A 21,491-nucleotide genomic window follows, 5' to 3' on the forward strand; every position below is an offset into this window, starting at 1 on the left:
ACCTGTTCCCTTTTGATCCAGCGAAAGCGAATTTTCTTTTCACCCTTTCTAGCGTCGGTAATCTCTCACCAGTAGCTAGGTGTTATTACGGCGAGGGACTTAATGCTCAGGAGAACGCGTCAATGAGCCAGGGGTAATGATCGGATCAGAATATTGGGCAAACATGGATATACCCCGCCCTGGCTGAGGGTGCACAGTTTTGGTTTTCTTATCTCGTTACAATCTACAAAAGTTCGAGAGGGAAGATGGGAGATATGGTCCGTCGGGTCTATCCATCTGGGCCGTTCTCAGCAATGACAAACACCGTTGATAATCTCAATTTGTTTCACCTTATCTGTGACGCTCTCCAGTGTGACCCTGACTTTACTGGAAAGTTTCTGAACAATCTCATCTCGTCCCAACACTTTCTGCAACCCATTACTCGAATTGAGGAGGAATCGGAAAGTGGACCCAGAACCCTTAAAGCTGACTGCTCATCGTCCCACACCATAGAATGCTTAGATTACGGCTTCCGGCACCCAGCCTCCTGATTTTGCAGTTGTGTTCAGGAGAGGACGCTACCTATTCTCGCCTCTGCGCCGAAACTATCACATGGTGTTAGATGGACACTCTAACGCCAATGTACCGTCCGCCAACCGTGGATCTTTATCCTGTCCCTCTACATACATCTGTCGGGAGCGCCATGTCCTTTCACTTCGCTTTCTAGGATAAACGTTGATTCTTGGATTTCGCTTCCTTCAGACAACGACACACAGCGGCTCGTATCAAGATGCAGCCAGCCAGCCGAAGTTCTCAGACGGGAGGACATCAAACAGGCATGGCTAGGCAACGGCATCCGCAGGCGTGAACCTTACGAACGTGAGCTTGGTCGTCTGGCAGTTTGTACCAGTAAATTAAGGTAGGGTCCCTGCGTTGCTAGTGTAGCCCTGAGCATGGTGAGCCCTCTTCTGGCAGGCCTGACGGGAGGAGTTGAGACCGCTATGGCTGATTGGCATCATCGACTTCCAGTGTGGCTTTAATGAGATGATGCTTGTTCAGAAAGCTGAACCCCTAACAGGAACCGACCGTCATTTCGTTGAAGCCAACTCTTCACCAGATATTATAGAACCGGGCGTGGAAAGTGCCATCGTGGCCGTTTCCGCTTTTGGCGCCTCAGTAGTGGAAGTTGATGCGGGGTGCCGACGATGAGCTGCTCACAATTCCGTCTGCAAACACCGCCTCATGCCTCTGTCAGCCTATCCATATGCTAATGAATGTAGGCTACCTACGTTCAAGGGGTCTGGGCACATGCAAACACTGCTAAAATGCACTCACACCCTTTTTCTTGCAAACGGTTGTTGGGGCACTAAAACACCAAAACCCGACTTTGTGCGTTTCGCCATGGGGAGCTTCCCTGTCAAAGCTCGCTCTGCGGAAAGTACCATTCGATAAAAAAAATCATCTACTGTCGTCTCGGGCGCCGCACAGCGTAGGGTCATGACTGTTGAGAGCTTCAGGGACACAAGCTTTGGCTCACCTGCATTACTGAGGCTGATCTTTTTTTCCGTTCTCATTTCTGACTACATACTTTGAACCTCATTCTTTCTTGCCAAAGGACGCCTCTTCCAGACTTCAGGCCGTCTTGTCTCTAATTTCCCCGCACTTCAGTTTTCGCTTGCACCTTCAGAGACACCACTTCTCATTCTGTTTTGGGACACAGTCTCTATCCCCTGCATCACGCATTCGCATTTGCATTTGCATTTGCATTTGCATTTGCAACGCAACGGGCACGCATTCGACCACTCTGGCGGACTTGAATACTCGGGTTTAGGCTTGAAGCCGCAAGCGACCCTGTCCCTGCTTGTGGGATCTGTCTATCCTTTCTTTTCGTTCGTTTCCCTAAGCCTCTCTTGGCCTGGAGGGGAAAGAAGCGTTGCAGAATGGCTGTACTGCTGTGGCACGCCGTGTATCTGCCCGCAGATCTAGAAATAGGTAAGACAGCATGCGGGGAAACGATCGGGAGCGGCAGGCAGGTCATGTTTCAGAATTGCGAATTCTCTGATGGCTCCCCGGTTCCCCGTACCTGGTCGTTTGCGCAAGGTTCTGTGGATTAGATTAACGAAGGGCTCGAGTATCGGGAGACTTCCGATCTGTCATTCCGATATAGGTGGACTGAGTCACCTCGAAACCTCGTTTCTCTTTCATACTCAGTACGGCCAAAATGATAACACAAATTCGACTTAGAAACAAGACATTGCCCCCTGAATTTAACTTCCTACAACCTAGATTCACATCTCCTCGCGCTCTCCGTCCAACCTCACCTGTCGCACCAAAACGCCATGTGTGCTGCTTTACGCCAAAAGCGGGGCTAATGTGCAACATCGGACGGTCTCACAAGGAGACGAAAATTCTCGGATACAGCGCTCAGGCTTTCGCTTCCTCAAAAGCAGCGGGCATCAACGTACGATTTTCGCATGTTCAAAGGAGGGGCTCAACCTGCTGTGGGTTGTGGGTCTATCGTTTCCTTTCTGCGCTCCCGAGGGGCAATGCTGTAGCTCCAGCGTTCGTTCAGGAGCGCAGCATGACTAGCGAAACAGTGGCTGAAGCAGGCCATTGCCTTTTGTGCAGAGGATCGCCAGTGTAGTGTCCACGAAAGACGAGTTCTCGAAATCGAGAAGCGACAACGAAGCAGGGATGAAGGGTTCTTAGCTAGCTGCAAGTATGTCTCTATGTATGTATCCGCAACAGCACGGCCTCAACGGCTGTCAGTGATTGGTTCTAATATGCATGACCAGGTTCGTTCGTCGTGCAAAGCCGACCTCACGGTCCTTTCAGTCAGAGCGTGCAGAACTCATGCTACCGACTGAGTCTAAAGAAAGCGAGAAAGCCTGAAACGAAAAAGAGTGCTGAGAAAGGGATAGCTAGGATCGCCAATCCGTTGGCTCTCTCTGTCATATCAAATCCGGTTCTGTGCTACCTTCCTACCTACACATCAGCCCCTTCTTGCTGCTTTTCTACACTTTCGACTCCTCTATGTTGTGTCTAAAACATGACTCGAGGTAGTACAGGCTCTGCCACAGGCCTCCATTCTCGTGAACGGCCCCATTTCGGGTTTACCGGGTTCCCATATACCACACCTGAGCACGCTTTCGTGGTTCGCGCGAGACAGCCGGCTTGACTTGGAAAACATTCCGGAAGCCAAATGAAAGTGGCAATCTGCCACTACGTTAACGCTGTGGTCTACCCTGCCCTGTAACCAACCTTCAACTCAACTCAACACTAACCACATCCGCACATATTCTTCCCGAGAGAACTAGGAATCAGAAATGGAGCAAAGCACGGAAAGATGGTTTGACCTGACAACTAACCCGCTCGTCTTGGCTACTCTTCAGCCGAGATTAGCCTTATGCATATACCTTGCGAAGCTGAAATCGTCTCCCGAAGGACCTCCCTCGTCACCTCGACTGTCTTTCAACGCCTGCTTGTACCGGGCCTCGAGCCCGCCTTCTGTACCGTAGGCTGAGTCGTCTGAGTCTTCGTCGTCGACCTGCATGCCTTCCTCATCTGTGTCTTCGGCTTCGCTAACGGTCTCTGGTTCCTCTTTCCGCGGGCCCTTCTTCGGTTTGCTGGTGCCACCAACTTTCATGTCCTTCATTAGCCTGCCCAGTTCCTTCTCCCTGGTAGCAACTTTAGCATTCTCACGCTCCTTCTTTCGGCGCTCGAGCTCGGGCTTGTAGTCTCGCTCAAACTCTTCCTTCTTCTCCTGCACACTCTTGAAGAACTCATCCATGCCGTCACCTGTCATAGCACTAACACCCACAACGCTCAGATGTTTGTAGAACTCGTCCAGCACGAGCGACATGCTGTTCAACAAACTCCCCATATACCCGCTCCCACCACCAACCGCACTTCCTTCCCCACCAAAACTCCCGCCTTCCTCCTCATTCCGGAGAGCGTCTTGAAAAGCCTCGAAATCTGTCATCCATTCTTTTGCGAAATCAGCGTTCTGGGCATCGGTTTTGTTGAAGACGAGGATCATAGGGAGTTTTGTTTTGTAGAGGATAGAGCATGCGTAGAGCATATTTGACATGAATGTCGATGTGCTCGTTGTACGTGGCGTGTCTATGATATACGCGATTACCGTCGGGAATGTGCTCGCGAGACTGGATAATAGGATCTCGCCGCTGGCTGACCACACGAAGACTTCAATCTGGCCGGGCGTATCGATGAGTATATGTTTCACCTGCTGAGTCTGTCCCTGCCCCTGACCGGGGGGCGACTGTGCAGCCGCCTTCCCCTTCCCGGTCATAAACTCCACAGTACTCTGTTCCACCACCGGCACCACCGGCGGCGGGCTAGTCCGCTTCTCCAACAATGCAATAACTTGATCAATCTTCGTACTGAATAGATTCAAACTGGTAAGGATCCCGCCGTTTGGCCCGAGGTTAAATTGTTTCATGACTTCTTTGTAGTTTACGGAGTCGCGGATATCGATGTTGGGGGTGAAGGGGATGTGGTGAACCGCCGGGTCGAGGTTGAGGATGTAGGGCGGGGTGGAGGGAGTTTTGGAGACGGTGGGGATGGGGTCGGTGGGGTCGGGGTGTGTGTAGAGGTGTGAGACCAGGCGTTGCATGAAGGTTGTCTTGCCCGAGCCGGCCATGCCAATGCAAACGATGGCGACGGGGGTGGAGGTGGGAGCACCTGGGGGGACTTTAGGCAGTGAGGCCGACATGATGGTGGTGGGTGGATGTGTCGGAGGTTGTGAGAGAGCTTAAAGTGGAGGTAGAGAATGGGAGAGCGTCGGAGGTTATGTACTCATAGTCTGCGAGCCAAGAGAGCCTAGATTCTCTAGAATCTGGAGAGTGAGAGTGGAGGGATGCTGTGAGAGAAGCTGGGGCGCAAGGCATGCGTGAATGTCTGAGAAATTCTTTGGCGGGGTTGGTCATCACTCGGATCGGTGAATGATGTCAAAAAGCTCCGACCACGCACCAAGCTCCAACCTCACTTCACCCAGCCTATTCTGCAGTGCAAAACAACAACGAAGACTGTTCCCACCTCCACTCTCTCGCTTTCCTATCAGAGAGTGCGCATTGATTCCGTGAGAATGGGTCTCGAAGATTTCGAAAAAGACCTCGCGGACAGCAAGGCGAAAGAAGAGAGGAAGAAGAGGGACAGAAGTCGTAGTCGCGGGAGGGAACATCGACACCATCATCGGTCGAAGGTATATTTTCAATTCAGCACCTCAAATTGCATGTCTCGTTAAGGAGATATGAAGCTTACGTTATCCTAGGATGTAGACAACAAGCACCGACACCATTCCTCACGCCATCACCGCCACGAGGACGACAAAGATGAACGACACCGACATAAACGGTCGCGCCACCATCGAGAAACATCCGAAGAGCGCGCGCGGCGGAAATGGGGCGAAAAAAATCGAGATGAAGATTCACAGCAGCGCTCAGGCCGGAAGCACAGGGGAGAGGACAGACGCACTCGGTCTTCCTCCAGCGACCTCGAAGACCGCATAGGTCGCAAGCGCAAGTCGCTACGTGAGGTAGATGACGACTCTCCATCTTCTAGCGATGACGACGCCGTGCTAGAGAAGGAGGAAATGGGACCGCCAGATGACGATATTCTCGACCACCAGCTCGCCGAGGCCGCCGACGCGAATCTGACGCGGGATTCGTGGATGGAAGCACCTTCCTCGTTAGGTGTAGATTATGTGCAGCGGAAGAAAAAAGAGGATAAGTCAACGTATGTGCGAGCATCGGTGGTCTCTGATAAACCGCAATTTCGAATGCATCAAGCCGAGTTGAATCACCGTTTCAAAGATGCTGATGATGCGGAGGGTGAAGACAAAGCCGAGCCCGCGCAACGAGATGTTGGGTATACCTTTGGAGACGCGGGGTCTCAATGGCGAATGATGAAGCTCAAGGGTGTGTATAACGGCGCGAAAGAGACGGGGAGGTCGGTAGAAGATGTCGCATTGGAGCGCTATGGCGATCTTCGGGATTTTGATGATGCTAGGGAAGAGGAAATAGAGGTTGATCGGAGGAAGATGTATGGGAAGGGTTATGTTGGGAAATATAAACCTTCGGGAGAGCTGTTTGAGGAGAGGAAGCTTAGTGCTGCCATCCACAGGCAGCCAAGGGACAACGATGATTTAGATCCTCCGCAGGGCGAGATCGTCCCTGATCCTTGGCCTACGGCTACTACGACGAGGCTTGATCAGACTGCGCTGAATAAGCTTAAAGCGCAGATGATGAAGGCGAAGATGAAGGGAGCAGCGAATGCGGCCCAGCTTGAAGAGGAGTATAAGGCTGCTGCTGCGGGCTTTGCGAGCCAGAAAGAGCCGGATGTGGTAGTTCTCAGTGCCATGGACAACCGCATGCTGGCGGGAGGTCGGCAGGGGGAAGTTAAGGAATTGACTAACAAACGAGGCCGTGAGCGAGGCCTTGTTGTTGAGAATGAGGACATGAGCATCGAGGATATGGTCCGGCAGGAAAGGCGCACTAAGGGGCAAGCTGGAGGCGAAGGCCTTCTGCTAGCGGAAAAAATTGCGAAGGATGCGAAGTTTGATGTAAGTTCTAACCGTCCACTCTAACTCCCCCCGAAATAAATGCTAACGATGTACTTCTCCAGAACGACCTCGACTACCTCGACGAAAATGCTAGCAAACTCGCGGCGCGCGCGCCCAAATCCACTATTAACCTGCGTAGCAATGCCATCGCCTCGTTCCAACGCACTTCCCGCATCCTTGACTCCTGTCCCCTCTGCCACCACGAAGACAAATCCCCTCCGCAAACCCCCCTCGCCCCTATTATCTCCCTCGGCACCCGTGTCTACCTCACCCTCCCCACCACTCCCGAGCTCTCCCCCGGCGGCGCCGTAATAACGCCCATCGCTCACCACCCCAACCTCCTCGCCTGCGACGACGACGAATGGGAAGAAGTCCGCAATTTCATGAAATCACTAACCCGCATGTATCATTCCCAAGGCCGGGCGGTCATCTTCTACGAAAACGCAGCCGCCCCCCAACGACAATTGCATGCTGCTATGAACGCGGTACCTATCCCGTACAAATTCGGTGATACCGCGCCCGCGTATTTCCGCGAAGCCATTCTCGAATCCGACGAACAGTGGTCCCAACACAAGCCCATCATCGACACGCTCAAAGCGGCGAAATCCGGGGGTTTAGGGCGAGCGGCGTTTCGGAAAAGCTTGGCAAAGGAAATGCCGTATTTTCATGTGTGGTTTGAACTGGATGGTGGGATGGGTCATGTGGTTGAGGATGAGAGAAAGTGGCCAAAGAGCGATTTGTTTGCAAGGGAGGTGCTGGGAGGAATGTTGGATGTTGGAATGGAGGTTGTGAGGAGGCAGGGGAGGTGGGAGGGGGGTGGAGACAGGAGGGTGGAGGGATTTAGGGGGAGATGGGCAAAGTTTGATTGGACGAGGGTCTTGGAAGAGAGGTAGGGGGTAGATCGTAAGTGGATGGAGAGGCGGGGGATGGGTTTGAGGGGATGGGCGCATGGTTGTGCTGTGGGCTGAATGAGCTGGGGATTCCCGCACGTTAGTTGGGACCGCTGAATCTACGAAAATAGATACAAAGTGCCTCGAGCTTACGTTAATTTTCTTCTCCCTAAACTCTCTTTCCACCTAAAATTCTTCGTGTTTGAGCACAAATTTAGAGTTTCCGGTTTCTAGTAACGGCCACAAAAGATATTCTCACCAGATCACATAAACACACAATACTATCCTTAAATCTAGATAACCTCCGTCTCTCACTTCAGAGAGGAATCTTTGCAGACAGTAGCTGCAAATCTGCAAAGTTGCCTCCTATTTCTGTTAGCTCAAGTCCTTCCGAACCTGCCGTGAAGCCTATGCCTAGTCAACGTACCGTAAAATTGCACTCACAGTTTCTAAACCGTAGTAGCCAGCCAATTTCAAGCCGCGCGCATATGAAAGTTAGGGGAGGGATGACAAATTCCCATACCCATGCATAAAGAAGAAAGCTATATAGACAATAGCGAGATGACGAAAGGGAGAAACCCGAATCTGAAGCTGGGGAGCAGCCGGAGCCTTTCTTCAGGAGAGACTTCTAGACTGTTGAGACGAATTTGGAATTGTTTCACTCTCTAGGGTGAGGGAGTATTGGCTTATCAAGCCGTTTGCGCTTTGGAGGAAGGACTCGAACTTGACTGCTGCTGCTGCACGCATTTGTGATGGGGATTTTTAAACTTTAATTTCTATCTTGATCTTGGAGGCGGGTCTGGAATAATTGGATGATTGACGGTTTGTATGATTGGATCGGATTGGATCACATGCATGCATATAGTGGAACATATAATTCAAAACTTGAGCCCACAAACATTGGCAGAGGCAATGCTTAAGTTAAAGCTAGCCTAGGTCTGGGGATTGGGTACACTAGTGCTCAAGCTCCATTCCGTTCATCTCTTTCTGATATAAACGTCATAGTAAGTCAATGTGCGCAAGTGAGTAGAGGCTACGAGCCTTCCCATATGTTAGCCTATCTATAATCGTTGCTCACTGGCTAAACCGCCTAATATATCGGTCATGCATTTTGTTGCGTCAAGTTAGCTTGATATCTGAGCTGAGATGAGCTGGGTTAGGATGAGATGAGATGATGAGTGCTGGCTCTAAACTAATAACCCTCTTCTTGTTTTGGGAGTTGCGTGCAAAATCCTGGCCATCTCGCTCTATCTCAATTGCCATCGTCTTTCTAGACTTCATCTTCCGTAATGATTACAGTTCAATGCTAAATGTCCTTCCTGGCCATTATTCCATCCACGCTAACGCTAATAGTACCGCCTCCTATCCCTCCCTCGCCCACATTCATCCCACCCAACCCAAACCCCAACTCTCCCCATCATCATCTATTCATCCTCCCCAAAACCCCCCTAACACTCCCCTCAAGCACTATGCTCCCCTTAACCACCAACTCCCTGACCCCTGTCCCTTCTCCACTGCCCCCCTGCAACCACCGCTGAAGCAAATCATTACTCTCCTTCGGTTTAATCCCCTGATTCGCCGTCCCGACCGTCACATGAGCCACCGGATTCACACTCTGGAACGGTATCTCCTGCATTTCCAACTCCGCCCCCTCAGCCGAACTTGTCGTAATAGCCGGAGGCACGATAGCAGAGCCGTTGAGCCGAACTACGAAACACATAATCTTGTCATCCCAGACGATACGCTCGAGTTGGACGCTGCATTTCCCGAGTTCGGGTTCCCAGCTGGGCGAGCTGTTTAGGTTTGTCTGCTGCATGATGGCATCATGTAGCACCACCAACTTCTCCCAATACCCCATATTCCCGGCCTCGGCCACTGCTGCGCGATGGATAAGCGTGACGTGGAATTCCGGCTGCACGCGCCTGGCTTGTGTCAACTGGCGGTAGAAACGTGATGTCTGGGCATCGGTGTCGCGGAAGCTAGAGTCGAGGATAGATTTTATACGTTGCGTGTTTAGGCGCACGGAGAAGTACTCCATTTTGGGGGCTTTTTTTGGTTTATGATCTTGGGAAGATTGGGGTTGATTTTGGGTATGGCGCTTGTTCTGGTACTGGGATTGGGATTGGGGCTGATTGCGACCGCGGGAGAGATCCATTTTGAGGTCGGGTTTGTAGTCGTTCATAGCCCAGTCGATGGCAGCGTCGAGGTCAGTGTCATTTGGCATTTCGCCTTGGAACAGCTTTGGGTATGTCTCAGACATTTTACTGACGATGACTTCGAGATTCTCTCGGGAGTCGATCGTAGGGTCGAGGTCAATGACCAGATCAAACCCATCATCGGGAGAGTCCGACGTATCAATTGGTTGAAAGCGATGCATGAATCCCTCCATGATCTCGAGGATCTCATCCTGGCTCTTTGAACCAGCCTGAATCGTTTGATGGTTATCGCCACGAGCGAAGATGCGGTGGCGAGTTGCTTGACGGATGCTGTCGTAGTTGGAGCGGTCGTGGACGTAATGCAGGGCTACGAAGCGCGCGTCTGGGAGCACGCGGGAAATGTCACATAGGAGCTGATCTCGCTCACGCTTCTGGTGGTTGTTTCGATCGGCAATGACAACGGGGCTTGCGGCAAGCAACGACATGACGGAATCGGCGAAGATTTGGGGGCGGCCTTTCTTGACCGTAACGTTGTCGTTTTGGAAGTGGCCCCAGCCAAACAATTTCACCAGCGCGAGAGCCAGAGTGGTCTTTCCACAGCCGATTGTAGCAACAGGGACGAGAACGATGTTGCGTGTTGCGTCCTTGGAGGAAACCTCACCATTTTCCCTCTCTTGTCGAATAATAGCTGCGCCAGTCGTTCCCTGCCATGCTAGGAAATCGTCACGCAGTTTGATGATGCCATGATTCATATTGTAAAGCTTAGATAGTCCAGGTTGCTGAATAAACTGTCGTCGGGCAAAGTCCAAATATTCCTTGGTGATCTTCTCGTGCTTCTTGTATCGCGGAGCCTTTCCAGCAATCATAGCCTTGGTGCATTCTCGCCACTGTCGGTACATCAGGTACGGCTCCTCGAATTTATATTTGAAGAACCAGTCATGCCACGGGGCATTGTCGGAGTCCCGAGCCTGGCATCGGATGACGAAGCCCTCAGTGTCACGTCCAGCATAATTGCCAGTCTCGGCGACCTGATCCAGGAAAGCTTTCACTTTGGTGACATCGTCCTCCATAACATATATGACCTTCTTCATGCCCCACTCATCGGCGAACTTGTCGACTAGGTGTCCAGGGTAGGTCGCAAAGTCTGGGAGATTTAGATTGAGACCGTGGACATACAGCCCAGCCTGCTCGGGGGTGTACGCGAGAACGTGCTCTTCGAATTCATCGTCGCACAGCTCCGCAACCAATGTTGCATTCATTTCTCGGAGCGTCCTGGCCAGATCCACTTTTGACTTTCCCACCTGCGCCAAATGCCTGTCGACCCACCGCTCTCCAGCAATGGCATGGCTCAGCTCTGCATCTCCCCGGGCACCTGTCGAATGCTTACTGCACACCAGTAACGTGTCGTCGTCCAGGCCAGCAATGAAAATGATGCATCCATTCTCTTTCACACTCAGCTCATACGGGCCTCGCGTGTGACTCTCTACATTCCTCCACTCCGTCTTCCTGACCTCTCCATGGTTGAAAAACTTGTCATAACCCCGCACAGCAATCTCGTCCTTGCCATCCATTGTCCTGTATGTGAAGAGACCACGAGCATACGTGGGGAGATTGGGCTTCTTATAGTCCCAATCGTTCATTCGCCACGAGTCGACGGACCGGCCAGTTGGAAGCTTGAACGTAGCTTTCTTAACGGAGAAGCCACCCCCGCCTTTGAATTTCTTCCCTTTGTGGCTTTCAAGAGCTTGGATGAGCGTCTTGATCTCGTGCGGGTCCTGGGGTGCATACGGTGCTGTCTCGCGGTGCGCCATGATGGCTGCCGAGTGCAATAAGGAAACTAGCTTCGGTATTGTCCTAATTGGAGGGGTTTGGAGCCTGAGTACCCGCAACAGTGAAGCTAAGTAAACGGGATGCGGAATGCAGGCTTGATGGAGGGGCGCGAAAGCCTTAATGGATGCCAACATGCAGGCAGCAACGAGGCTTGAAAGGACGGGAGGAGGTAGGCAGGGTACAAAGGGCGCTCCTTACAGTGTATCGGCTGGAAAGAGAGAATGAGAAAGGGCGCAGCTTCGTTCAACAAGCAACAGTCATAGCTCGAAGTCTTGGGGCAGTGTTTGGCTTGAGGAAATTAGCGATGAGGTCAGCTGTGGCGGTGTGGCGCATGGGGTGGGGTATTAGAAGTGCCCCGCAACAACTCGCAATTATCTCAGGCTCTTCATGCGTATTTCGTTTCAAAACTTCAATTAGGTGATATTTACTTGGCGATCTCCAACAACTTGGTCCAGATTCAATCGGACCATCCAGAATTTTAGCACAGACAACACCACTTCAGCTCCAGCAGGACAGCGAATGGTTGTCAAACTTTCACTAGCTACCTAGTGTCCGTTCGAGATACCAATCTCCTTCACACCCTCAGCCAGAATCCTATCTACTTCCTCTTTATGTTTACTAAAGTTATCCACAAGATTATCCCTGCACGATGCATTAGCGTTCCAATCCCTACCGCCCAATAAAACATTGGCTGTACTTACCACATCTTCGGTTCATGTTCATGTTTCTTGCTGCTCGTCCAAGCCCACTCGGTGATGGTAAACGGTCTGGAGCTCTCCATCATGAACGCAATCGCTCCCTTTGAAATCTGCATCTCTGGCGGCGGCTGCGCGCTTGCCGCCTTGAACTCTTCATACGCGACCCCGTGTGGCACCATCCCGCATTCGAAACTGACGCCGCCGGGCTGGAACTCGTCTGAGCGACCTGCGTATTCACCGTAGATGAGACCCATGAGTTCTGAGGCGACGTTGCGGTGGTAGTACGGTGGGCGGTACGTGTGTGAAGCGACATCCCATCGAGGGGAGAAAATGAGGAAATCAGCAAGTGGAGAGGCCGGGTCGCGGGAACGCGCAGTCAGAACGCAGAAGATGGAGGGGTCGATGTGGTCTACGGAAATGGAACCGACGTTGACGAATTTGGTAAGATCATATTTGTAAGGCACATAGTTACCGTGCCACGCTACGACGTCAAAGGGGGAGTGGTTCTGGGTGCTCTTAAAGAATTTGCCACCGAGTTTATAGACGATCTCCCATGGCGCAACTTCAATTTCGTATTTGGCGACTGGGTGGAGGAAGTCTCGGGCGTTAGCGAGACCGTTGGCTCCGAGTGGGCCGAGTTCAGGGAGTTCGAAATTTGAACCCCAGATTTCTTCAAATTGTTAGCGTATGAGCATTGTACTCCCCCCCAGAATGAAAAGCTCTCTTTTCCAATATAGACCAGACCCAGCAATTGTAGTTCTTCGTCTCCTCTTTGGAAGATGCATAGAAAACGCCATGTTTCGACTTGCACGCCGACAATCTCTGAGCCATCGAGAACGCGCAAGCCCTACCTTTCGGCATCCACAAGAACCGAAATCCCATGACTTACCCAAAATATACCCCCTGGTAGGGCCATCCGGCAAATCCACCTTAAATCTCTGTCCCCTCTGCACCACACAAATCTCCCCAGGCTGGACATACAACATGCCAAACTCAGTTTGAATGTCCAACGCACCCTGCTGCGGAACAATTAGATAGTCTCCATCCGAGTTAACCGTTGCCCTTCTTTTCATACTCGCGTTCGCCAAGAAAGTGTGCACAGCTAGGCCCTCTCGGAGCGTAGGGTCACCAGACCCAGCAATTGTCTTGAGTCCTGAAACAAAGTCAATTTCGCCATCGGTTGGGATGTCAAAGGGGAGCCAAGCGAGTTGGGTAGGTGAGAGATGGACACGTGGGTTGATGGGGAGGAAATTGGATTCGGTGTCAGTGTTGTCTGGGAGCTCGGTCTGGGAGGGATAGGATGGTCAGCAATTGATGTCTTTGAGAGCGGGGTGCGGCCAGATGGGGAGAGAAGTGAAACAGCTAAGTTTTTAGTTATCCTCCTCTTGACTGATGTTGGTTTGCATGATGACCGGATCACGCCGGGAAGGAACGGTTGAGTTCCGTTGCGGAGGACTGTCGCCAGGGTTCTGTTTCTGGATACAGAATAGGTCTTATTCTGAGGATTCCAAAAGCGCTTTTGGCGGGATCACTTTTCCACATCCGCGCTTGCCCCTGAGCATAAGGCTGATGAAGAATAAAGATCGGGTTGACTGACAAATCCCTGATGAGCAACAGCAGGTCGCGCCCTGTAAAGCCAGGCTTTCTTATTGAGATGCCTCGGAGCGACAAACGCGGATGCGGTCATCTGCTCCGCGTAAAGTCCGAATCTCACGCATCGAGGGCTATTCTGTCCTCTCGGGATAGTTCCTACAGAATGCGGATTGTAGTCAGATTAAACTCCAGAGCCATTGACGCAACTTCCACTCACCTGGAACTGCCTCTGATTCAAAGCTTGGACACCAGTGTTAGTGTTCCACATTCTCCTCAATTCAGCCTTATGGAGCCCTGACATACAAGTTATTGAAGCCCGGTTGGTACTACAATTGGATGTCAGCATGATTGGGTCTCAACCAGCCTGGGTGTCAGCTTACTTCATACGGATCATTCTTTCTGGTAGCGAAAGAGGGAATGGTGCCATCCTTTTGAGTCTCCGCCCAATGGAAGATTTTTTGGTACTCCGTAGGGTCCTCGAGTTGAGCAGGCATCTTGAATTGGGAAATCGTTTGCGCGTTAAGGCTGAAGGAAAACCCGGGAAAAGGTTGGAGTAATACACAGATGGATAAGGGCGATATTGCTTGACGCACTGGCGAGTAGAAAGGATGAAGATTGATGATGGTGAGAAGACGTTAAAAAGATTGGAAACGGAGCTTGATTTGACCCCACATACTGCGACACAATTTACATAAACTTGAGGGGAGCTTTGAGTGGGGCCTTCTCACTCGATCTTCTCGTGACATGGGACGTTTGAATACGTCTAGAATTCTACAAGAGGAAAGGCATCTCGACTCTATCCAATCGCTGATGGTGCCGATGTTAAGCAAGAAGATGCTGAGACGCCAAAATTCCGCGGTTGGAGATGGCAGTTGGGGGAAATGCAACTGCCGATGTCGCCCTGGAGGGGTAGCTTCCGCTCGAGACATCATTTTGGGTATACAAATTGACAGAATTAGGCAAAGACCCACGGCTCGCACGATGTACCAACCTCTGCAATGGGTCGGTAGAACTGTCGGGCCGAGGGACACACGTGGAGTAGAAGTGAATGTCTTTCTAATACTTCCGTCAGCCAGGCAAGTTCCGTCGCACCTCAAACCCCGCATTCAGCCAAGACAAATGTGCAAATATACCTATCCAACACGGTCCCCCACCGATCAGACTGAGGCCTCAATATTGCAGCGTAAGCCACAATAACTCTCTTTCAGCCCTGCTAGACAAATCTCACGCACCAAACTCTCGTATAACCTTCCTGCCCACCCAAGAACCAAACAACCAACATCGGACTTCGCCTATGTTCGTACGCATCTCGCATACTCTTGAATCTGGATCCATGCAGGTGAGATTCTGGTTACACTTCAATCGTATTGCGCTCCTATCCTACCCAAGAACCAATACCTTCCATCATTTGGCGAGAAGTGGTTCGCTCGCCATGATGCGGAGAACCGGTTCTCACTTTCTATATTTACAACCTCTCGTCGTAATATTGTGGATAACTTGATTGCGCGCGCGCATTGCGCAAACCAAGGTAGCAGCTCTGATTCGACGGAGAATGTCAGCAAATCAATAGAATATTGTTTTCGGAACGGGTTCCCTCCGCGCCTCTCGTTTCTCAGCTCGGAGAGCAGCATCGGAGGTCGTAGTATATCCGCGAGTACCATAGCGAACGACTACAAAAAAGCCCAGAGAGGCGTTCACAGTGTTGCTGTCATGCAGTTGATGACAGGTCGACCAGAAGCAGGTTGTGGCTTGCCGCTTGCGTAAACAAACACGTGGGAACGCTCAAGGTGGCGTTGGACGCTAGCAGTTTCGCTCCAACAACAACCCCGGCCTCACCTGCGCCTGCAGTGCGGGGAAATGCAATTTGTAGACCACCCTTGCACAACACCATCTTCTGCAAAGTCGTTTCCAAGCGTCCTCAAAGCCCGGCTGAAATCAAGATCATGAGGTCTATGCGTCCCACACCCTCCATCTTGCCCATGCTTCAACCTCTTAGTCCGATCGTTATATAGATGATCACGAAACGAGATGTGAGGTGTGCAGGCTTTTGATACCGGGTGATAGTGCGTTGCATCTTTGGGAACCATTTTCGGACTTCCAAATCAAATCAAACCGTTTCTAGTATTTTCGAACGGAGCTAATACACCCTGCCTCTGCGCAATGCGCCTTTGGAAGCTGTCCGTCATAACGCGAGCCCGAACCTTCATCAACGGGGCGCATTTGCTGCCCTCACTTGGCGCGATCGGTGAGAAACGAAGAGGATGGGTCGTGATGGAATCAAGTCAGCCACTCCAAACCCAAGGCTGGACGAGCTCGGAAAGCCACGCGAGAAAGAGAGGCATGGATCCGCACGAGTTTGCCCGAACGAATGCGCCAAGCTGAGGTAAGACATCATGATGGCTTCAATATCTATCACGGGCACCCGGCACATCAGATGCTGTCTTTGATAGAAAATTGCCTTGGACCCTGAGTGTCAGGTTAGTGCTATCAGTAAGTTTCATGAATCTAGATGCCTGGAAGTTGGGAAGCGGAATCATGAGGCTGGTGATGGGTAGGGAACTGATGGTCTTTGTGTGCGTCTGGGAGCCCTGCATCCCGCTAAAGTTGCCACTGATCAATAAAAAACGAGAAATGAACGGCGTGAAATCGAACGTGCATGATGAGGTGATGCATTGATTACTAGGGGTGTCCCGTTTCGGAACCCCTGGCATTGGGTGTTTGCTGGATGCAGCATGATGTCGTTGATAGCTTTGTTTGTTTGACGCGCGGCGCGTCGCCCAATCTCCACTTTACTTCTGTCCCACAGCCACACTTTCACGGCAGTACTCGTACAGGTTTTGCTGCCTGGCCTCAGTCATTCATCCAGGCTGCGACTCTGTTTCCACCGAAGCGCGCAGCAAACCGCAGGCCTGTGGAGCCCATGGGGAAGTATGAAACCAGATACCAGAGAAGCGCAACCAGCTGCGCGATGGACGCGATAAAGGTGAGGATGGTGCTGTGAAGCTGCATCACGCGGACGGGTCGTCAGTGAACACGAGCAATCGACAATCGATAAGACTAGCGTGGGGGACGGAGTGCGCTAGGATTTGCGCGGGATGCTTTAAGGTTCAAATGCTTGCAGGGATCAAGGAGCAAGGGGGCTAAACGTACAGACAGACTGAAGTAGAGCGTTAAGGCTATGCTGCCAAAGTAAGCAGCCGTGAATGGAAGTCGCGCACCCGAAATGAGATGTTGCACTGCAAGAAAGATCGCAAGTTAGCAACAAGTATTGTGTGGAAGTCGGAGCAAAAGAGGGAGGCTTACTGTATGTAATGGGACCCATCAACACGCCCCAAGACGCTAGGAAAAGTAGACTTCCCATAGACCACCTGAATTAGGCAATAAGTAATTAGCTCCAAAGTCTTCAAGCGATGAGTGGAGACAGAGCCGAGAGGAGTCGAAATTAGGTAGACCATTCTGCAGCGCCCCGGGCTAGCACCCGCATGATCGCGAGAATGGGTCTAACGCCGATCTGAAGTGGCTCGAGAGGTCATAAGTAGCACACCAAATGGCAACACCCTTCAAATCAACCATGCCGGTCTTTCATCCAGAGGCATCAGCGGGTCCAGAACGGAGAAGGCTAACATCCTTGGTCGAGAATGCATTAAAGTGTAGAAGAGGCTGGTGCACCTATGTGGTATGTGCTACTGCTTCTCTGCCTGGAGTGGCCCTGGGCGGCCTGCGGGGCGCATTCTGCTCGAAGCATTGAGTGAAGAAACGCAAAGACTTACAAGATGGCAAACTTCCTGGGTTTAAGCATGCCAATGCCTGTGAACATCAAGGCGAAGCAGACAGCAAACATTGCCAAGGCTGCAAGGTTGAGTCCACCAAAGACTAGAAGTCGATCCCACCTGCTCACTATCAGACATAATTGTTAGCAAAGCTTCGACTTGACAATGGCGGTAAACGGGTATGCAAGCCTCCTGCAACCTGGACGATGTACGCAGGAACCTCCTTCTGTCACTGTCGCTCGGACGATCGCTGTAGTGCCGGACCATGTGACGTGCTAGAATTCCGCATGCAAGATAGTGGAATGGGGTAACCAGTTTCCCTCTTCTCCATTTCTTGCTTGTCGGAAAGTGATTTTCCAGACATGCAGCTTGACGGGGCAAAGAGTCCTGTCAACGCAACGAAGGGGCTTGCGACGTCATGGCAATAGCGCTAAGAGAAGTAGAAGTCTCGGTGCGCAGCCCTCACCACGCATTGAGTGGCGTTTAGACAGGTGCGCGCAGGTGCAAATGCATTATTGAAGGCAGAAAGATGGATGGATGGATGGATTTTGCCACTAACTATGAAAATGAACTTACGCGCAAACCACCCTTCTTCTTCTTCTCTTCTCGAAGGGGCCGGAAGAGGGGCCCCCGGGTTCTCACTGGTCGGCAGCCTAACATAGCCACCGGATGCGAACGGATTCAGACTCTGAAGCCTACTCAAGATGGGGGTGGACGAGGTGTTCACGGGGACGTCGGGGTCTCTTCTGGTCCATCCCAGCGAATTCATTGAGTCTCGGAACGAGGTGGACGCCATGTTTTCTGCCCAAACACCGCTGAGTCGAAAACAAGGCCACGAGGTATTTGAAGTCTCGCACTGAAGCTGAAAAGCCTGCTTGCGCCGTAATAGCAGATGGTATAGAGGGACTAGTGGACTCTGCTGGGGGGGCGGTACGGTACCAAATGAGCTTTTCGAGGAGCCGCAGCAGGCGACACAAAGATATCCGGGCCTTGGAGTGCCGCACTAGGGTAGCTACCGTGTGTCGACCCTTGCTCGAAGCGTTGTTGCGTGAGTCTGATTTCCAGTCCCCAGGGTGTGGCTTGTGGTGGTGTGCACGACGGATGGAAAGTAGTGGGCGGTGGCAATAAACGCCGGCTACAAGAGACTGGAGGCAGACGTCTGCGCGACGGGACGGAGGATTTCGTGCAGATGATCTCCACAGCGTCCTCTGCGGGTTGAAGAGGGAGACGTCCAATGGTGGATGTCAGACAGGGTCTCAGATAGCGCGACCGGTGCGCTAGGCTTGTGATTAGGTCGAGGTGTTGCACTTCTGGCTGCCGAGCCGGGCAGGCGTGGACGAGGACAGCGTCGCGGCGCAGGAAGGAGCTGGGGAGCGCGGCAGCGAGGCCGTGGCAGGAGTGATTGGCTGAGAGGACAGGACGACGGATGGAGAGGGCTGAGGGGGAGGAAGGGGTGGTGTACTGAAAGGGTAACGATGGTGGAGGTGGAGGGGGGAGGGGGGAGGGGGGGGGTTGTTGTGAGCGTGAATACACTCTGGAAGTAGATGATGGCGACCCTCGCGGGTTGGGGGTGCAGTGCTGTTGCGATCCCTGGCACACTAGGCTGGGAGTAGCGCACCCGCCTGGTCGGACTCCCATATGCTCAGACAGACCTTGACGACCTCCATTACCGTAGCAGTATGGTGCAGCAGATACGCTCGCGATCGGCCAAGGCAAACCAGCCGCGACCTGGCCTCGATGATGCTCGCGGTGCTGATGCCGCCGCTGTTTGCTAGCTTCATGAGTCACTTGCGCGCCCTCTGCCTATGCGCGCACGCGTTTCTTTCTAGAATCTGAGACCTGGGACCTTCCGTTTTCCCTTCTTCTCATACACTGCGCCCGCGGATGACCATTTGAGGCCGCCCTGCCCGGAAACAAGCCCTGCAGGCCTGGGTGGAGGGTGGGCAGCAGCAATGATGGAGGCCTGCGGTGATGGCCGAGTGAATAATTACTGATGAGCCACGGTGAGGCGGGCGAGGGTGAGAGAGAGCGAGAGCCGCGCGCTCAGGAAAAGTATAATAAGAAGTTCCGCCTCCCTCCGCGACCAATAGCCCTATAATCCTCTCGTCGTCCTTCGCTTCTCGAATGAAGTGCTCCCACAGAAATACATATCCCACCACAGTAACTACACTACTCCGTCCGGGACCGCCGCTCTTGCTCAGCGCCCTACGTCACCACCGCCCAGAGACTCAGAGATTTCAGTGCGCACCACAGCCCGGTGCCGACACCGCAGCCAGCCATCGTCGCTCACAGCGGCCTGGGTTTTCTTTTGCGCTTCTGTGCTCAGCTCCGGCGCTCGCCCCGCAGAACAGACGTCGCGACGGCTGCATCCTCATTCGCCGTCGCTCATCGTCCTTGGCAGCGGCCCTAAGCCCAACGCTACACCCTGGCTATCCCGCTTCTCGGCCTCTCGTCGCTGTCACTGCCACTGACCGCCTTCCCTGCTGGCCTTCCACATCTGCCCTCGCCCACCCTTCGCTACTCGTACTCTCCGGACGCTCCCCTCTCCTGACGACCTGATCGCTCTTGCCCTCGCCCAGCGATCGCTTTCTGGAAACTTGCACATCACCATCGCCGCTGCTGGTCGAGCGCATTGTTCGACCCGGCTGGCGCCAAACGACCCACCTCTACGCGGAGTTATCCCCCGCCATATCTGCTGTTTCCCCTCTGAGTATTCCGCATTTTACCCACCCGGGCGCACAAAGGCCTCGCAATCTGCACCCCCCTTCCCATTGACTTGCGCGCCTGGACAAGCACTGCGCCGCTGCCTCGCCTGGATCCTGTCCTATAACCCTCGTGTTGACTTTGCTCTCAAGAGTCAACCCCGTGTCACCCAGCGACGCCGCCGCCGAACCACCCCCTCGTCTCGTTTGCTGCCACCGTGAACCCCAGTGGCTAGCCGGAGCACGAACTGCTACTACTACTACTACTACTACTACTACTCTCTCAATTCCCCTTGAACAAGCCCGCGTTTGCGCTGTGTGCGCGTCTGCGCCCTGATTGTCCACCGCTGCTCTGAGGTGAGTCAAGCGTCTCTTCGTTCTTTCACCTACGCCGCACACTTCACTTCCCCGCGCATACAATATCCAAAACGGACGCCTCAGCACTGTGCGACCCCCGGTGCCAACTGTTTTGCTCTTTCTGGTGTCTGTACCATCGTCCCCACCACGCCGAAGTGCAGTGCGGCTGTTGTCCCGCCGTCGCTCGCCTAGCTGCCCACTTTCACTTGTGCGCCACACATCTGCAACCAACCTCTGAACTGCTGAGCATCCCAGTCCTGTGGACGCCCGTCACTGACATATTACCTCCAGTCCTACTCCGAGACGCACAGCCACGAGCTACTGACCCAACCGAGCAGCTTGGACTGATATCCCCAAGTCTCCCTAGAATAGACCTTCCTGCGGTTTCACCCCGCCATCCAAATCCACTCTCCAATACCCAACGGCTCGGAACAGCCAGAGTCAGCTCTCTCCGCAAGCATTAGTTGGAGCACAGCGCCGCCGGGCAGAGTGTACGAGCACCATAGCCCGCGATAGCATTTGCTTCTGGTGAGCTTCGAATCCTCCTTGATAGTGAAGTGCAGAGGCCCTGCGCTGGTGCAGAAGATGCGGGTCTAACGCTTCTTATGCAGATCAAACACACTTGCCCTCGAGGACACAGACGGCTTTGCTAGTGATATCAAGCCGCCGAAGCGAGTGCGCCTAGCTTACCTTCGATTGTCCCTGTGCAGGGATCCTGACAAACACTTTTCCTGGTCTTTATAGGGTCACGAACTAGTCTCGTGCTGCACTTAACCTTGAAATCCTGAAAGAGTGCATCCCAAAGTCACTCCGCCGGGTCGAAGACGATCGTTTCAGATCCTTGAGACCGGGGACCAACGCCGGACCTCGGACTCATACACCCACATTCCAGGGTTATTGCAACCTCCAGTTATGCCAGTGTCCAGTAAGTATCCC

The 21,491-nt window shown here is 52.7% G+C and overlaps 6 protein-coding genes across 6 annotated transcripts; 1 reads left to right on the forward strand and 5 right to left on the reverse strand.

The window, feature by feature from the left end:
- Nucleotides 1-2,940: 2,940 nt before the first annotated feature.
- On the reverse strand, nt 2,941-4,863 carry BDR25DRAFT_307958 (ATPase NPA3). Its single transcript, XM_033690937.1, has one exon. It carries the CDS (start codon nt 4,709-4,711, stop codon nt 3,368-3,370), a length of 1,344 nt encoding a protein of 447 aa, XP_033540067.1. The 5' UTR covers nt 4,712-4,863; the 3' UTR covers nt 2,941-3,367.
- A 127-nt stretch (nt 4,864-4,990) lies between these two features.
- On the forward strand, nt 4,991-7,452 carry BDR25DRAFT_347430 (uncharacterized protein; the record flags this gene model as incomplete). The annotated part of the gene is made up of 3 exons (XM_033694262.1): nt 4,991-5,200; nt 5,270-6,559; nt 6,622-7,452. Exons 1-3 carry the CDS (start codon nt 5,084-5,086, stop codon nt 7,450-7,452), a joined length of 2,238 nt encoding a protein of 745 aa, XP_033540068.1. The 5' UTR covers nt 4,991-5,083.
- Nucleotides 7,453-8,869: 1,417 nt separating this feature from the next.
- On the reverse strand, nt 8,870-11,416 carry BDR25DRAFT_246180 (tRNA ligase-like protein; the record flags this gene model as incomplete). Its single annotated transcript, XM_033685919.1, has 1 exon — nt 8,870-11,416. One exon carries the CDS (start codon nt 11,414-11,416, stop codon nt 8,870-8,872), a length of 2,547 nt encoding a protein of 848 aa, XP_033540069.1.
- A 441-nt stretch (nt 11,417-11,857) lies between these two features.
- On the reverse strand, nt 11,858-14,358 carry BDR25DRAFT_307959 (homogentisate 1,2-dioxygenase-like protein). The gene is made up of 7 exons (XM_033690938.1): nt 14,107-14,358; nt 14,030-14,052; nt 13,944-13,966; nt 13,731-13,882; nt 13,023-13,419; nt 12,137-12,803; nt 11,858-12,077 (listed from the first exon to the last, which is right to left on the reverse strand). The coding sequence occupies exons 1-7, from the start codon at nt 14,218-14,220 to the stop codon at nt 11,981-11,983; spliced, it is 1,473 nt and encodes a 490-aa protein (XP_033540070.1). The 5' UTR covers nt 14,221-14,358; the 3' UTR covers nt 11,858-11,980.
- A 2,218-nt stretch (nt 14,359-16,576) lies between these two features.
- Nucleotides 16,577-18,292, reverse strand: BDR25DRAFT_329895 (SFT2-domain-containing protein; the record flags this gene model as incomplete). Its single annotated transcript, XM_033692483.1, has 5 exons — nt 16,577-16,729; nt 16,877-16,962; nt 17,030-17,094; nt 17,497-17,623; nt 18,073-18,292. The coding sequence occupies 5 exons, from the start codon at nt 18,290-18,292 to the stop codon at nt 16,577-16,579; spliced, it is 651 nt and encodes a 216-aa protein (XP_033540071.1).
- On the reverse strand, nt 18,281-19,591 carry BDR25DRAFT_116353 (uncharacterized protein). The gene has a single exon (XM_033683643.1). The coding sequence runs from the start codon at nt 19,132-19,134 to the stop codon at nt 18,403-18,405; it is 732 nt and encodes a 243-aa protein (XP_033540072.1). The 5' UTR covers nt 19,135-19,591; the 3' UTR covers nt 18,281-18,402.
- Between the last annotated feature and the right edge of the window lie 1,900 nt (nt 19,592-21,491).

This window comes from Lindgomyces ingoldianus (genome assembly GCF_010093535.1).
Source record: "Lindgomyces ingoldianus strain ATCC 200398 unplaced genomic scaffold BDR25scaffold_62, whole genome shotgun sequence".
NCBI classification, from domain to species: Eukaryota; Fungi; Ascomycota; class Dothideomycetes; order Pleosporales; family Lindgomycetaceae; genus Lindgomyces; species Lindgomyces ingoldianus.